The 16,858-nt window shown below is 41.7% G+C and overlaps 1 protein-coding gene across 1 annotated transcript in view; it reads right to left on the bottom strand.

The window, feature by feature from the left end:
- DLGAP2 (DLG associated protein 2) overlaps positions 1 to 14,899 on the bottom strand; it is an 89,235-nt gene extending 74,336 nt beyond the window's left edge. Inside the window, exons 1-2 of the mRNA XM_066640411.1 lie at positions 13,880 to 14,899; positions 5,221 to 5,432 (exon numbers count right to left, since the gene is read on the bottom strand). Of these exons, the coding sequence (XP_066496508.1) occupies positions 5,221 to 5,432; positions 13,880 to 14,884 (1,217 nt within the window). The 5' untranslated portion in view covers positions 14,885 to 14,899. The remainder of the gene's footprint in view (positions 1 to 5,220; positions 5,433 to 13,879) is intronic.
- Between the last annotated feature and the right edge of the window lie 1,959 nt (positions 14,900 to 16,858).

The following is a 16,858-nucleotide window of genomic DNA, read 5'->3' as shown; positions in this document are numbered from 1 at the left end:
CATTTGTTACAAAAACTAATGCACATGCCCTGCCTGTTCATTTCAAACTAACCCAACGTGTATACCTACTAATGTAATACAAAGTTGGCAGAGAATACTATGTAAGTTTATCTGGACCGACAAAAGCACTTGAATCTAAGCCGTTACCATGACTAGGATTAAACATCTGAAGCAACAAGAGTCCTCTCAAACTTTTAAATATCCTATTAGAAGAGGCACTAAAGGCAATTTTTGAATGCTTCTCAAGTCTTACCCAATAATTTTGCATTCAGCAAGGCTACGAACCATGCCACTTTTGCACTCTGTACATTGTGCAGCATTCAATTGACTCTAATAACTCAGTCCTAATCAGTAAGACATGATGCAGCAGTGCGGAGGATCATCATGCCATTGGCAAGGCCAGCGCTGGCCCACCACCACCGGTCAGCGGTTTATACCCACTGGAAGAGGTAGGCACTCCTGTGGCCAGCAGGGGAAGGCAGAACAAGGGGAAATCAGGTCCAGGAGGAAGGTGGGAATGGAGGGCATGGCTACCACCATATCCTACCCCCTTCCCATGTTTAGAAGCCCAAGACAGGGTGGCTCAGATTTGTGGCTGCCGAAGCTTTACCCACGTAAGGGGTAAATGTTCCTTAACCCTGCGGAAACGTCCAGGCAGCAGCCATAATTCCTGCACTTGATGCAGCAGAGGCTGCACTGGAGCTGCTGCATCACAGAACAGGACTTCTGTTAGGATTTGGCTGCCCATAAATTCAACAGTAGTAGTGCCATGATACTGATAAAGTATTCTACAACCGCATTCATGTCATGGAATGACATCAGTGACTCCAGCTCACTTGCCAGAAAAAAAAAAGAGGACTGCACCCAACCTAGCAGGAAAGAGTTGGCAAACTCCAAGAAAGGGCTGAACAAAAATTATTGAAATGTCTCTATAGCATTTTGGCAAATGCCTTCTTCCGGGGCACAAAGAAAATTGCTTCCGACAATGTGGATCCTCTTAAATTGAGATGATTCATTTTCTGTATCTTTTTGAAGCTTATCGCCCTCTCCTTTTCTTGTTCACTTTGCCATACCTGTGACATTAACAACACTGTGCTTTTGAATGCTGGTAGCTGCCTTGGCAAGATATAGCTTAACAGGCAGGATGGAAATGTAAGGAATAAACAAAATGTTCTTCTCAGCAATTCTACTTCGCTGGCTATTTTCAACCATTTTATGCATTGGTATTTGGGTCCCCCCCCCCCCTGTATAATACTTTATAACTAAACTTGTTGAACATGTTGTTTTCCGGAGGTCTCTTCTACTGAGATTAGTTTTTGAATCAGTAGTCTATCATCTAAATCATTTGCAATGCTTCTCTAGAGATGCCTGCTTCCCATTTCTTCTTCCAAGTCATTAATGAAGATGTTAAACAGCATCAGACCCAGGGCTGATCCTCGTTGAACCCCAAAGGACAGTTCACCGCAAGCCAATTTAAACTGTACTCACATATTAAATGAAATAGATATTAGCTGAACTTTAAAAGTTCAGTTTTAACTTGTCATCAGTGGAAATGTAGCCACTGGGTTTAATTAACAAAACTTCATTATTTCTTGCTTAACAGTATGTGGGAAGCGATTTACTTCTAGTTTAAAACGGAGCAAACCATTTCTTACTAAACTTTAATATTATACGTAATCCTTCCCCATTCAGACAAAACAAACTTTTTCCACAGTAAAGAAATGCATGAATAAGGTTTACCAGGAAATAAATAGACACACACCCCCACAGTGGCCACAAAAACACCAACGGTCATGGGACGTAGAGGAGAGAAAAGGCAGCTAGCATGCTTCCTAGAGTGCTTTCTCATACTTGAGTAACATATGCACATGGGGGAAACCTATGGCATGCAGGGACAGAGTGCAATGGCCAATGGCACAGCTCAGTGTTCCAGCATATAAGGAAGAACCAGTAGCATAGCTAGGGGTGGCGTGGTAAGTACTGTAGGTGCTGCAAAGCGCTGTGTAAGTAGCCCCTCTCACTTGGTCACCATCAGAGCCATTCCAGGCAGTGAAATGCAATGCACAGGAGACATAGAACCAAACAGCATCTCCTGTGTGTTCCATTTCACTGCTGAAAATGGCTCTGATGTCAGCCGCTTATATGCAACACTGCGGCACCTGCAGTACTTGCCATGCCACACCATGTAGCTATGCTACTGGGAAGAGGAAGGTGAGGGTGAAGGCGAAACAACAAGAACTTTATTGTGGAGATAATAATACAATTGCAGGGAATTTAGGGAATACAACCGCAGGGAATGTAACTTAGCCATTCATACACTAGACCTTCCAAAAAGAGGTCCCTAGGTAAAAGAAAGACAAAAAGAGGGAAAAAATGCTTAAAAGGGAATAGCAACATGTGATGGAGCGAGCAAGGAGGGGGAAAGGACACAAAGAAATCAAGAGGATTACCCAAAGAGAACTGGGGCTGAAGAACCATGGGTTTTTCGGGTGGGAAGGGAGGAGGAAAAGGAGGAGAGCTGGGGAAGACAGGAAAATCTTCTGGGGAAGACAGGAAGGAATCCAGCTGGAAAGAGGAGTTCTATGGAAGACTTTCAATTGCAAAAATCCCTACGGGGGTTTAGAACAGCCTGCCTATGTAAACCGCCTTGGATTAAAGTCTGAGGAGAAATCTGACGACCAAAGAAAGGCAGTATATAAATACCTATATAAATAAATAAACACAGTTTCACAAACCCTTATAAGGATTTCTTTCTCTTTTCATCTTTCTTTTACAACACAGTTCCATTATTATAAATGGCTATACTGCAGCATGGTGCAATCCTATTCTCAATATCAGTGATTCCCAAACTTACTGGGGTCATTGCGCCCCAACAGCCTATTCTTCCTGGCTCAGTCAGGTGCCACCATCTAGGATCGCATGAAATCTCACACAGTGCAAGATGGTGGCATCTGGGAGAGCCAGTAGGAGGGGCCAGTATCCCATGGCTTTCCTCTGAGTGGTGTCCTAAGGCACAACAGCACACAGTTTGGGACCCACTGCTCAAGATAGACCAGTGTATCTCCATGTACACCAGTGCAACGACAGCCCCACCACTGAATGTGTCCTGTCACTCCGCCATTGTGCACGGCAAGACTCTGGCCTTTCTGCCAGCGTGCTAGCTCTCTGCACTGCGGCAAAGCGCTTTACAGCAATTTTGTGGCCACCTGCACAGGTGGAACACATGTTTCTCCAGCACAGGCCTTGAATCAGATTGGGCTGTATGTTATGACTAAGAAGACAGCCTTATGTTTCCCTTGTGTCTAACAAACTGTTTTCTGGGTGATGGGCAATTAACATTAAAATTAAAATGCATCAGAAAAAGAGGGGAGTTTGCTTCTGTGAACCTTCAACTAATCACTAAACCACAGTAGGACTTTTTTGTTGACATGGTTTTCCTTCAAAAAATTCTGCCTCCTTCGGTTCCGAATGCTATCTTTATAGGAGCAACTACTTGAAAATTATTATACTGGGAGAAAAAGTAGGGTTGATAATTCTGAAAATTAAGGTAGATAAGCACTAGGTGTTTCTCTGCATGGAATGACACATTAAGCTATCAACATGGTTTATACTGTTCTTCATATATAATTTCAACAATAATTTCAACATTTCAACAGGGGATCACTAAAGCAATTACATTTGTTACTTTATTAAATATTTCCGTTTCAAAGCTTTTACCATATTCGTTCTGCATAGTGGGACTATGTTCTGAATTCCTATATGCTGTTGCTTTAGAAGCCAGGAGAACTGAGGCAGTTCTTAAAATCTAGAAGCAATTTATTCCAGGTACTTACCATAACTATGGTTAACCATGGGCTAGTCTGGATGGTATATTCACTGGCTTTCTCAAATGCACGTGGGAGGGGTGTGGGTGTACATCTTTCTACCTTTCTGGTGTGGCACAATTGTACAGGGGGCAGTTTGTCTGAACATCCTTCAACAAGCAAATTCAATATTAATTTAAAAGTAAAATTTAACCCATATATTAAGGGGCGATCAAGAAACACATGGAATTGGGCGCCAGCAGTGGGGGGGACACACAGACACACTCCACCCCCACGGTTTGGGACGGCCAACAGAGATATTGTCTGAATTGGCCCAATATCCTCCTCAGTCATGGGCTAATCTAAGACTTTACTGCATGTAACCCATCTAACTCCCCCCTAATGTTATCAGATAACAAAAAAAAATAGCAGTGGAAGGCTGAAATCTTGAGTAGAACATTGGTGGAGGGAAAGACTACATAAAATAATCCTTAGGCCATTTTTCTACTCAAGGTGCCCTCACAAGCTGCTTCTCTCCCTCTGGAAAATGGGGTTTATGTTCAGATTGCGTGTGCACACTGCCTTGAGTCTATGAGAAAGGCAGTATCTAAACATGAATGAATGAATGAATGAAAGCTCTCTATTGCTCCCCCTCATGGTAAATAGTACAATCCTTCTACAGTAAATTTCACTTCATAGTGCTTTCCCACTTATTTTTACCCCCCAAAGCATCCCCAGAATGGTTCACTAAAGGAACAAAAACCACAGAATACAATAAATACAAAATTTTAAAATTAAAGGATTTGACCATTAAAAATCACAGTAAACAACAATAAAACAAAAACTGGGAAAAGAAGTTAAAATTCAGCTTGGAGAAAAATCATACTGGTTCAACCGCTGGGTGAAACAAAAATGTTTCGACCAAGTGCTGAAAACAACCAGAAAACAACCAGAAAACACAATCTCCTCTAGGAGGAGCCTAGATGGGCCTCAAGGGGCAGAGAGTTCCATCATTTGGAGGCTTTGATTGAGCAGGTTCTGTCCAGTGTGCCTCCCAAATGGAGGTTGAATGCCTGACTTTCCTTTTGAAACATGAAAAGTGCATTCTTCATTCCTTAATTTAAAAACCTTCTCAGGACACATTCACTAATATGTAGATATTTTGAACTCAGGTATTGATAGTTCATGATATTTCTAAGGGAAACTTTTAGAGGTTCATTATTATAAGAAAACATGCCTTTCTGCTTACAATAGTAGCATCCACCTAAATTTAGTAAATAAGGATATGTCCAGCTTAACTTTTTCTTCAGAATAGGATCAGTTTTGGTAAAACATAATGAAATGCTAGGAAAAAAATGTACTGTGAGTCAGCAAGACTCATACTAATTAAATATAGGAGAAACTTTTTAGGGCTTACTTTTGGTGATCTCCAAGAGCTCTTTGTCCAATAGATTTTAACAATGACTCCGGTCGGACGGCTACCTTTGGTGATGTTTTGGGGCTAGTGTCAGAATCTCCGCTCTCGTCATCTCCCATGGCTTTAATATAACTTCCGCTTCTCATTCTTCTGCAGGGAATCTCTTCATCTTTACCACCAGCAGGATACCCTCCCCATTCATCTTGTGGCACCTGGTACAATATATTCCAACAAGAACAAAAACAGAATAAAGAGGCTCCTTGAAGAACAAACACTCATTATGAATAACCATTCATCAATACATAAAAATAGAGTTCAGTCTGATTCATAAACTACAAAGACATTTGTTTTCTATTGTATTTGACAGGGTAAACCCAGATGATCATTTAATAAGTGGTAACATGCCATGGTGGCATACAACCAATGGACAGCTGTAGTAAAGATAATTTACTATTCCCTTCTTCCTCAGATGTCTCCGATGCAGATGTGGGAATATTCTCCCCTTTACATAGATGGCTATTGTGACACATGAGGGACTCTGCAACATGGCTGTATGATCACTGTGGTATGTTGTCATTCTTATTCAAGCCATGTCAGCCTTTCAGAGAAACCAAACTGAGGTCCCAGGAGACCTGCATTTAGATATATGTATTGAAATTGACAGAAACAGAAGGCTGGGTAATTGAACCAGCAGCCCAGTCCTGCCTAACTCCCCTTGCCAGTTCAGCTGTGCCACCAGAGCATATGCTGCATCCAGTGGGGATGGTGGTTTCCTGGAAGTCTCTTCTGGATAAGGAAACATTTGTGCCTTTGCCTAGGGGTAAACCACCATAGCTCTGATGGGTCTACTTGGACCTGAGGCTTGCTCCATGTCCGACCCAGGAAGGTGAGTCAAGGCCAGGAAGGCGAATAGGATATCAACAGAACTGTCACCACCAATACCAACCTCTTTTCAGCTTCAACAAACTCCCCTACCCACTCTAGTTTCTGTCCTGTTCCTCTCCCTTCCCACCCAGTTCCACTTACTCCCATCCCATGTACCAATTTATCAGTGCTGGAGCTTCTTTGGAGGCCACTTGTGGCAGTAGCCCAGTTGCGTGGAGTGGCATGTCACCATTAACGACAGCCATTAACCATGCTATGCCCCCAGAATGCCAGTTCTGGAAATGTAGCGGGCCCATAGCTTGGGAGCCATGAAATAAATCAGATTCGCATCTAAATGTAGATGCCATATACCTTGGAAACACAGCACTACTTACAATGAGATGCGCATTCAAATGCCTTCCTGAATACTTTGGTGATCTCCCTGGAATGCAGAAACCCTCTTGCCCAGCATGTCTGCATGTAAGACCCCTATTTTATTAATAGGGGTGGTGGTGTTAATTATTCCTAGTGAAGAATGTTGCGGCAGAAAGTAGTCAGCTTGTGATAGGAATCTACATAGATAGTACAAGCCATTTCTGAAATACCTGCATGGTTAGAAGAATCATAGTTAATCCCCTTTAATTATCTTTGGAATCAGAGGATGTCAGCTCAGTTTTCCACTTAGCACCTTAGTGAAAATGAGTTTGATGATTTGCTTCCTTAGCTCTCCAGGAGTTATGGCTGTCTAATTACAAGGGTATCATATTAAACTTGCAGAACTGTCACATAATTCAAGATGAATTGAGATCAAGATGAGATTGGAAATACTCTTAGCACACCTTCTACTTGCACCTTGCTGATGCTTTACATGTGGCTTATTCATCTTAAAGGTTAAGGACCCAGCTGCTAATCATGGGAAGCTCTTAATCGAGTGCATGGCTTTAAGCCTCTAACCTCTCCTGTTTTCACTATTCTCATGAAAAACATGTAAAATTAACAGCTAAATACATATATCACAGTCAAAAAAATTACAAAATCAGTTGCAGTACTAAATGGGCACAATCTCTATTTTATGGATCAAGATTAAAAACTTGTCAAATGACAAGAAAGAACAGAGACGATAGCACAGAGGGGATATTGCTTAAGATTGCTTAAGATGTGATGTTACAGCCATGACATTCATCCTCCAAAACTATTGTTTTAGTGCATAATTACTGCATGCCAAAAAGGACATTTTATTAACTTTATCTTGTATCTTGCTGTTTTATCACAGCCCTTTCTGTTATGCTCTAACACTGCTCTCTTCCCATTTTCTGGTAGTTCCCCCCACCGACTTCCAGGTTGCTTCCCACTTTGTTTTTTTGGTCCACAACATAGGTTTCTAAACAATTCCAACCCCAGTTATTCTTCAGAGTCATTAACAAGATATGTGGGTATGTAGTTGGTTCTATACTTGTCCTTCTAGTCCACCCATTCACAGCCACATACTCACAGCTTAATTTTAAAGGGACTTTTCAATCCCTGTTCAGACAATTTGTAACAAAGTTCACCCAACGAATGGAGGTGGGAGAGAGATCACAACAGCAGGCCCTGCCCCCCCCACTCCTCCAGTCATTGATCATATCTTTTGCACAGAGTTATGAATATGCAAGCTGTATGCATGTAAATTACATATACAGTGTTAGGAACCCTGTATTTTGCAGGGTGTCTGGGCCGAAAGATTCTATGAATGCATGGGTGGATAGGATCTGTGCACAAATAATGATGGGAAAGGACAGGAATCAAGATCCTACTTGAGTGTACTTCATTACAAGTCATCTAAACAGGGCCACTGTGTCTATGTTGTCTCACAGCTCTTAAAAACTAGAAAATACCCAGAACTGTATAGAACTGAAAGTGTCTTTACCAGCACAGCAAGGAGCCTGCATTCCAGACTTTGCTTAAATGGTCGAACTGGATGGTAGACAGTAGAATAGCAAGCATGATTCATACTAGAAAGAGCCACTTAGCTATTCCAATGCATCTTACCTGAACCTCAAATATTCCTCTCTAAATCACAAATGACTTTGGGCACAATCCTAACCAGGTCTACTCAGAAGGAAGTCCTATTTTGTTCAGTGGGGCTTACTCTCAGGAAAGTGTGGTTAGGATTTCAGCCTTTGAAAAAGGGGCATTTGTACAAGCCACTTCACCCCAGCTGGCTTGTTCTAAAACTTCCTTCTTCTGTAAGATAACTCTATTTTCTCCCACTCCACACACACATCTGAACTCCCCCATGTTTCTCTCACTAGAGACATCCACGGGAAAGAAACACATTACCATAGAGAAGGACAGTGAAAGAATAGAATAAAAATGACAAGATGGATGAGATAAGATTTTGGAATTATTTCAAAATTTATTTTCAGGAAATATTTGACCAAACATCCTACACAAAATGTACGGAGTTACAGAGTACAAGCAAGATTTGAATGACATAATTGGGTGGACGTACTAGACTGACATACGTTGAGAGTAGGGGCTTGTGAAGAAGAAGAAAGAACAGAAGAAATCCAGGCTCACAAAAGAAATACAGTGTGTGGTAAAAACTGCTCGATAAAATAAAGATTTTGGATACAACCTACATCTCACTGAACTCAATGTTAAGCCTTGCATTGATTTTAATGGATCAAGATTGTGCACTAAGATAAGAGAACAAGCCACCTAAAGATGCATATAGAATGCTGTAAAAATAGATACTCGAGAAAGGTGGAAAAATCTGCAGCGTGGGGGAAAGCAATAACAAAAAAAGGAGACTGCTTATGGAACATGTCATCATTTTATCCCAATTCTAGATTTAGAAGGCAAAAGAAGAGATGGAAAAATATATTTTCTGCCAGAGTCTGACCAGATACTATGAAGAAGAAGAAAAATCTCTTTCAGAGATCAGCTCCAAGTGAACCTGCCTTATGAAAGTAATAGATGGGCCTTCTGACATAATTCTTATGGTTTTGAAGTACAGTACTGTTGGGTCAAAGTTTTCCTTCAATGTCTGACTGAAGTTGGAAGTGGAAGAGCAATGGAGAAGGGGTGCTACAGCGGCCTCAGAAAAAGTTCTTCCAGTGATTGTGTATACATTTCTTCCCTTAAAGCATAGTTGGGTGTTTCAATCTGTATCAAACCTGATCATATTTATGTTGTCTGAACTGAGAGGGTTCAGCTCAGTTTGTGGGTGTGGGGGGGGGGAGAGTGAGAGATATGTTACTTAAACATTGAGCTTGATTTGTCAATTCTCTCTTACCTAATGTATCACAAAGGGTGACTAGGTTACATTTTAAAATTTTACTCTGCAAACTTCTTTGTGAATTATTTTCTTGAAAATAAATATCTCAGTATTTTTTATGAATAATAAGGGAGCATTTCTATCTCTTTTATTCATTCAGAACACTAGCAAAAATCTGTATATGTGTGCTGGAAAACATCTGAGTGGGTTTATGGCTTGCGAAAATAGTTATTGGTGCTTGAAAATCCCATCTGTAGGGCTTGCGTCTGCTAATTGGGAATAATTACCCTAATTACCTACTTGCATATAGCAACGGGTGCTTAGATCTACACTTTCTAAAAAGGCTTCTTCCACTACTGGAGGTAAAATTCTTGAGTCTGCAGGTTCCTTTGATTAAAAGGAATCATGCAGTCCAGAGTTTGGAATCTGAGACAGAAGTGACAGAAGTCACGGCTGGCATGAGAATGGGTGCAACCCTCACCTCAGAACACTTGCAAACATGGACCTGATTCTTTGTCCTGCTTGCCCTTGAATTCTACAAATAAAAAGCTTCTATTCAACAACAACATGCAGGCACCCTTCATACCAAATAGGCATGTATTCCAAACTGGGGCATTTCTGCATAATGAGAAAGAATAGAACTAGTCATGAGACGAGTTCATCAAAACCACTATCACTGAGACTCCCCTCTGTGATAGAGATCTAATAATACTGACCTGCCTTTCTGGGTTGTTGTACGGATAAGTGAGCTCTCTGAACACTTCAGGGAAAGCATTTCACAAATACTGAATGTTATTATTTGTAGCAGTCTTACACAGCAAATGCACAAATTCACTGTCTTTTTTCATTTTAGGAAATTTGCTCTGAATGTGGTTATTTGGATGCAAAAAGCATCTATGTGAGAAGAGACCAAGAAGTTCTGGGGGCTTTAAGAAAACAGGGTCCTTTATTAGCAGATGTATTTATTCTTCAGGCTGAGTCATTCACTGTGGTATGCTTGTGCTTACCTTTATTTTTGTACCATTCCAAGTACAGTCATAAAAATTTAGGGCCCAATCCTATCCTAGTTTCCAGTGTTGGTGCAGCCACAATGCAGCCCCAAGGAAATGGAACAAATATTCCCTTACCTGGAGGAGGCCTCTGGGATTGCTTTCCAACAACAGGATGCAGTGCATGCTCCAATGTCATGGCTGCACCAGTGCTGGAAAGTTGGATAGGATTTGGCCCTTAAACAGAACACTGAAAGCTGTGTTCAGAACCATGGTATTTCCCAGATATTATGGTAATAGTAATGGGAGGCATGTTTTACTACATTTTTTCTCTTTGTACCTGTTTTGAAGGGTGTTTTACTTTCTCCAGAGAGTTCATAGGTTTTGTTTTTTTTAAGTGACAAACTATATTTTCATTTCCCCACTTTTCCCATATTATCTGCCAGCTAAGGCGCTTATTTCTGTTCTCTTCATAATAATTTGTTTGCAAAACTTGAACATTTCATGCTCCCAGAGGGCCTTCATCCAAGCTAGCCATTTTGCACTGCTATGAAAGCTATTATCTTGTCTCTTTTACCACAGTAAATTAATACGTATTAGGGGGCCCTTTAGGGTCTGAAAGTGAAAATGAAAAATTAATCCCTAAATAAATTGATACGTACATAAAATATATATTTGATGATATATTTCATATCACATTTTTTTTTAATCAAAGAAGAAAACATGCAGGAAGAGACACAGCAGCACAATGAGATTAGCATGACCAGCCATTACCAGATCTCCTTCCTCTCTTTTCCTCATCTTTAAACACTGTTTTCCCTAACAGTTTGATCCTATTAATGCCTACACAGAAGAAAGCCCTACTAAGTTTAATGGGACTTACTCACAGGGCAGTGTAATGGGTTTGCAGTCTAAGGGCGCAATCTTACCCTGTGCTGGAACAGGCAAGCCAAGAGGCTTGTGCTGTATCCAGCGTGGGATAGGGGCCCAAAGCATTCAGCCAGAGGCAAGGGAAAAGTTTTCCCCTTATCTCTGAGTAAGGCGCCCTTGCCCCTATGGGTCTCCTTGGACTTGTGCCATTTCCTGAGGTAGCACAAGTTCGAGGAGAGCGGAGCAGCTTGAAGCAGCTTCGAACTCCCTGGGAACGGGGGTTGGGATCCGGCATAACTGCCAGATCCCAGTCCCGCCTCCCACTCCCACCCACCCAGCCCCAAGGCCACCCACCGCCCGCCCTCCCCCTGCCCAGGAACACCTCCCTCCCCCCTCCTCCCCATTCACCCCGGGTTGACACAAGGCTCGCCACACAAGCCACCACGGTGGCTGGATTCAGCCTCTGTGTGCTGGCGCACATCTGTGTACCAGCGCGGCTGACTCCTGAGGAGGTGCAAACGTGCTTTACAGCATGTTTGTGACCTTCCTGGGCTGGCACAAGGGACTTGCACCGGCCCAAGTCCTCCTCAGGATTGCACCCTAAATCTACATTTTTCCTGCTTTTTCTCCTCAAACCTTTATGTTAGAAGGCCACTGCCCTCCAGAATTGGGGGAGCAGTGAGTGAAGCCTCTTCAAGGCAAGGGACTGTTCGTTCCCTTACCTCAGGGCTACACTGCAGCTTCCTCTGCACTGGAAAGTTGAATAGGATTGGGCACCCAGTTAAGCAAGTTTTGGAGTGATAAAGCAACAAGTACGGTAACATGACAACAAGCATACCTGGATTGCTGTAGTTTCAAACGACTTCATTTATCCTCCCTCTTACTCTGCCTGTACTGTTCACAGGTGAAATTGTAAATGGGACTGTCTAGGCTGGGATTGGCGGGGTCAACTAGGTATGATGCAGGACAACCATGTGCAAGATCTCTTACCTATTCCTTTTTAAATTAACAGTACTGTGAAGTTGTTTGAAGGTCAGTGAAGTGTCAATGGAGGGGCAGTGAACCCTTTCACCTGCACAATTTCCCTATCTAAATGCTGCCTTCCAATCTGTTGTTTGCTCTACAGGAAAAAATCAGACCGGTAATAATATTTGAACATATTCCTTTGAGGAACTAATTTCAAAGAGAGTGAATCTAAGCTTAGAGAATCAAAATTTGGATGAAACATTTAAGGATCACTCTGTCATCACTTCCTTGATCTTCAAAGCAGTCACGTGAGCCTGCTAATAAGTCACACAACTAAGCCCCATTTCATTACTCTCAAAGCAACAAATGCTTCAATTCTTAGAATGTTTATTCATAAGTACATTCCACTGACTGGGCTAACTTTCAAGTCGGTAAATGTAGGGTTGCTGCCTTGTGCTGAGGTTATATATGTGCACTTGTAGTGCAGTCTATAATGTAGCATACCAAAGGTGGAGGGGGGGGTTTGCCCAAGGTCCACGCTGTAAGGGGATACCAGCATGCCTGTCCCTTCAAATGCTAGGCAGACCTGGCCTTCTCTATAGTTAATCTCAAGGCAGAGGTCTGGTCTACCTGAGGCTTCAATTTTTTTGATGTGGTCAAAGCCAGGTCTACCTATTGCTTTGAACTGCTGGTGGAGTGGTAGTAGCAGTTCACCCTGGGTACCAGTGGTGTTGGGTACCAGACCACTGAATTTAGATAAAGGTTTATGTGTGCAGGACATTCAATCATGTCGTACAGCCCAGATTTCATAAGCTCATGAGACCAAGCCCAGATTTTGCAGGACAGTGTTAGTTTTTACGAAGTGTTGATTTTGTTTAGTTGCTATGCCATCTAGACAATGGAGCTCTTTCTGCTTATTTAACAATAAGAGCTGATGCAAGAGTAGAAATTGCTCAAGTAGAATTGCAGATTTAAAGGGCAAGTTTTTGGATTTTCCAGTCTCACAGAGGACTCCTTTGGCTAAATTATCTTAACAAAGTTAAAAAAAAATATTTTGAGTGTGACCAAAGCACAACCACAAAAATCCTGCCTAATAAAGTAGGATGGTGACTAAGGAAGTTTCACTTGAATAGCACAGAAATATGAATGCAGATAGGTAATATTCATAATTTAAAGAGAGAAAGAAAAATGTAAAGGACAGCCCAGCTTCATTCAGGAAAGCCAATGGAACCAATTAGATCACTCCAAAAGTATAAGCTCCCATTTGGTTAGCAGGTAACCAAAGGTCAGGATTAGGAGCTATAGGACTCTATAGCTAGTGTACAATAGACCTGGATGGCAGGTTGTAGGTGACCCCAAAAACAAAATGCAACTGAAGACTCCAGGAATTAAACTGAAAAAAATAGGAAATTCATCTTTCTATGGAACTATTTAAACTGTGAGGTGCTGATTTCACATCGTTGTGTTTAAATGGTGATCCGTTATACCCTAATTTACATGACCGACTTGATTACACTTTGCTTTTTGGCATTGCTAAACATCTATTATGTTTCAGTAATTCATTAATAAGAATGATTTTCTATTTTTCTATCTTGTGTGTTATTTCCAAAGGCAGATGAAATTTGCAGAACTTAAATAAAATAAGCACATAGAAAACCCTCCAACAAATTATAAAATAGTGTGCTCCTTTTCAATCAATAACAACTCTTACCTGAAGGTAATGGCATGGCCTCAGGGAAGGTTTGATTTCCTGATGAACTAGAGGCTTATCGAGGTTAAGGGATGACTTGCGATAAGCTTCTTTAGCCTGGCTTACTGTAAGCGTAGACCAAGAACTCCGTTTCATGTATTTGCCATCAGGGGTCATCGCAAGTCCTTCACAAGCAGAACATTTCACATCATTGTTGCTTTTTGAAGTCTTTAGTGAAAGATCTCCAAAGTGTCCCTGAAGAGATTCAGGGTAACAGTGAGAGATATGGTCCACATGATGCCGGTTGACCACACTAGGTGTTCGGTAAGTGCTATCACTGTCCAAGTTATCATCAGAGCTCCACCAGCTGCTCATTCCAGTTTTATGTTTAGTACTCTCGGGTTTCCGTTCTTTACTTTTACTTCTTTTGCTATGTTTGGAATGATGTCCGTGATGATGGTCATCCCCTCGGCCATCTCCCTTTGTCCCATTTACATTGCTCTTAGAAGATCCTTCCAAAGAATGAGATTTTGTGAACAGTTTCTGAACTGAATGAACAAGGTGACGTATTCTCCCTGGGCTTTCACTGCGCTGTTCAGCTGCTGTTGAGGTCCTCTGGTACTGTAAAGTGTGAAAGCCATCCCTGTGAAGAGGAAGTTGTTTCTCAAACTGATCCAGCAGGTTTGCAGGGATGCGGTTGATCTTAGTGTTGGTGTGAGACATGGTACAATCGTCCCTAGTATCGTAATGTGAGGTGTAGTGCATTCTGGGAAAAGTGCTACTGGACATATGATCACCCATAACCATGGGCATCATCATGCATTCTGAATGTATAGAGCTGCGCGGTGAGCAGCGATGGTGGTCCATCGGGCAGCTCTCCGTTGGGCTGAGAAGATACGGTTGCCTTGACTCCTGGCCATGGTGAATATGATCGAGGGGATGTTCACAATCTTCAGGGGATGCTAAACCACAAGTATGAGCAGAACATAGCTGTGGTTGATTGCGACTGCCAGATAATCCTTTCATGTTCCTTGAAACAGGAGAGTAGGATTCCTCATTGAACTTCTGAGTAGGAGACCATGAGTACGGCTGGTCTGTTGACAGAACACAAAGAGACGTATCAGTCAGTTAGAGCAAATACAGCAATAGTTATATTTAAAAGAAAGCATAAATAATAAAAAAGATATTTTTTTCTAGCATAAGTGCAGGTTTGCAAACATTCTGAACGGAACAAATCATTTCGATCAGTGGGGTTATCCAAATGTTCATCTGTTTAATATTCAGCATACTAATATTAATATACTTCTGATAATGCAGCTTCCTTTACTGCCAATTCATTGCCACACTCTTTGTCCTGGTGTAATTGGCAGCTATTCTGCCCAGTGGGAGTAGTGATTTCGGGGACAATCACCACCCATTTCCTGTCTATTAGATTAACAGGTATCCCATAATACTGTTTTGCACAGTACTAAACTTCCAGGAAGCACATTCCCCATGGAATTACTGCTCCATTCTCTAACCATGCTATGCTTGGAATCCAGTGTCAAGTATCCTAGTAATATTTTCCCTCTATTAGGAGAAGCAATTTGCTACTTCAGACTTCTCCATAAACTCAGAACCCTCAAGTCTTGCGCTTGAGTTGGCCTACTTGTGTAATCATGAGTTTAATTTTATAGGTCCCATTCCTATATGCTGAAATCTTTCTCAGTGAAATCAATCCAAAGTGTTTGACTTTGGCTCGGTTGTGCCAGCTGGGTTGGCTGGGTTGCTTAAACAGATTAAGCTTATTTGTGTTAGGAGGTGTTAAAAAACTTGAAGAAGAAAAGACTAATCAGCCATTTACAGCATGTTGTGATTTTGATTCTTTTTTGGTAAAGCTCCCAGAAAAAAAGTTCTTAAAAATGATTTTGGATTCAGGACCAGTACACAAACCTATTGCTATCTTTGCACTGCACTGCACTGCAAAGTCATGGCTTTCACCAATTATACCTAAATGGTAGTGTATGTTACTAGGGTATTTGCATCCTGGACAACTGTGTCCTGGTCAAATGTATCCTGGTCAGTGGTGTCCCTGAAACATTTGCATCTGCGTTTCTTTTGGTGTCCCAGTCATTTGCATCACTCTGTAACTGGAAAACAAACCCCAAGTTATAGATTCTAAGTCTCTTATCATAGCCCTAGCCCCAACTCTGCATTTAAAAATAAAAAGGTACATCAGACAGCGCAATTCTAACTTGTGCTGGAACAGGTAGGCCAGTGGGCCTGGCACTGTATCCAGTGCAAGTTTGGGGCTGGCTGAGACTTGTCCCGAGGCAAGAGGAAACTTTTCCTCTTACCCCAGAGAAAGTCGCAGCGGCCCCAATGGGTCTACTCGGATCTGTGCCACCCTAACGAGGTGGCACAGATCTGAGCAGAATGGACCAGCCAGGTGTTAGGATCTGGCATAACTGCTGGATCCTGGCCCCGCCTCCAGCTCCCTGCCCACAAGCTTGGCCGGCACAGACTGATCTTCTCCTGCTGCCCTGGAGGCTGGATTTGGCCTCTGCAGGCCACTGCACCTCTGTGCGCTGGCACAGCTTACTTCCATGGAGGCGCAAACATGCTTTATGGCATGTTTGCAACCCTCCCAGGCCAGTACAAGGGACTTGCACTGGCCCAGGGTGCAGTTAGGACTGCACCCTAATACAAATATATATATATATATATATATATATATATATATATATATATATATATATATATATATATATATATCTGCACCCTAATACAAATATATATATATATATATATATATATATATATATATATATATATATATATATATATATATATATATATATATAGGGACACAAATATCCAGGATGCAAAAAGAATGGATGCAAAGTGCAATACTGAGATGCATTTCATTGGGACACAGTTGTCCAGGATGCAGTGGGCCTGTCATTGTGGTGTACATGTCCTGCTTCTACCTGTGATGATCACCCTTTCTGGGCTTAATGG

This window comes from Tiliqua scincoides, chromosome 1, assembly GCF_035046505.1.
Source record: "Tiliqua scincoides isolate rTilSci1 chromosome 1, rTilSci1.hap2, whole genome shotgun sequence".
Taxonomy (NCBI): domain Eukaryota; kingdom Metazoa; phylum Chordata; class Lepidosauria; order Squamata; family Scincidae; genus Tiliqua; species Tiliqua scincoides.
This window is presented reverse-complemented; position numbering and strand designations above follow the sequence as displayed.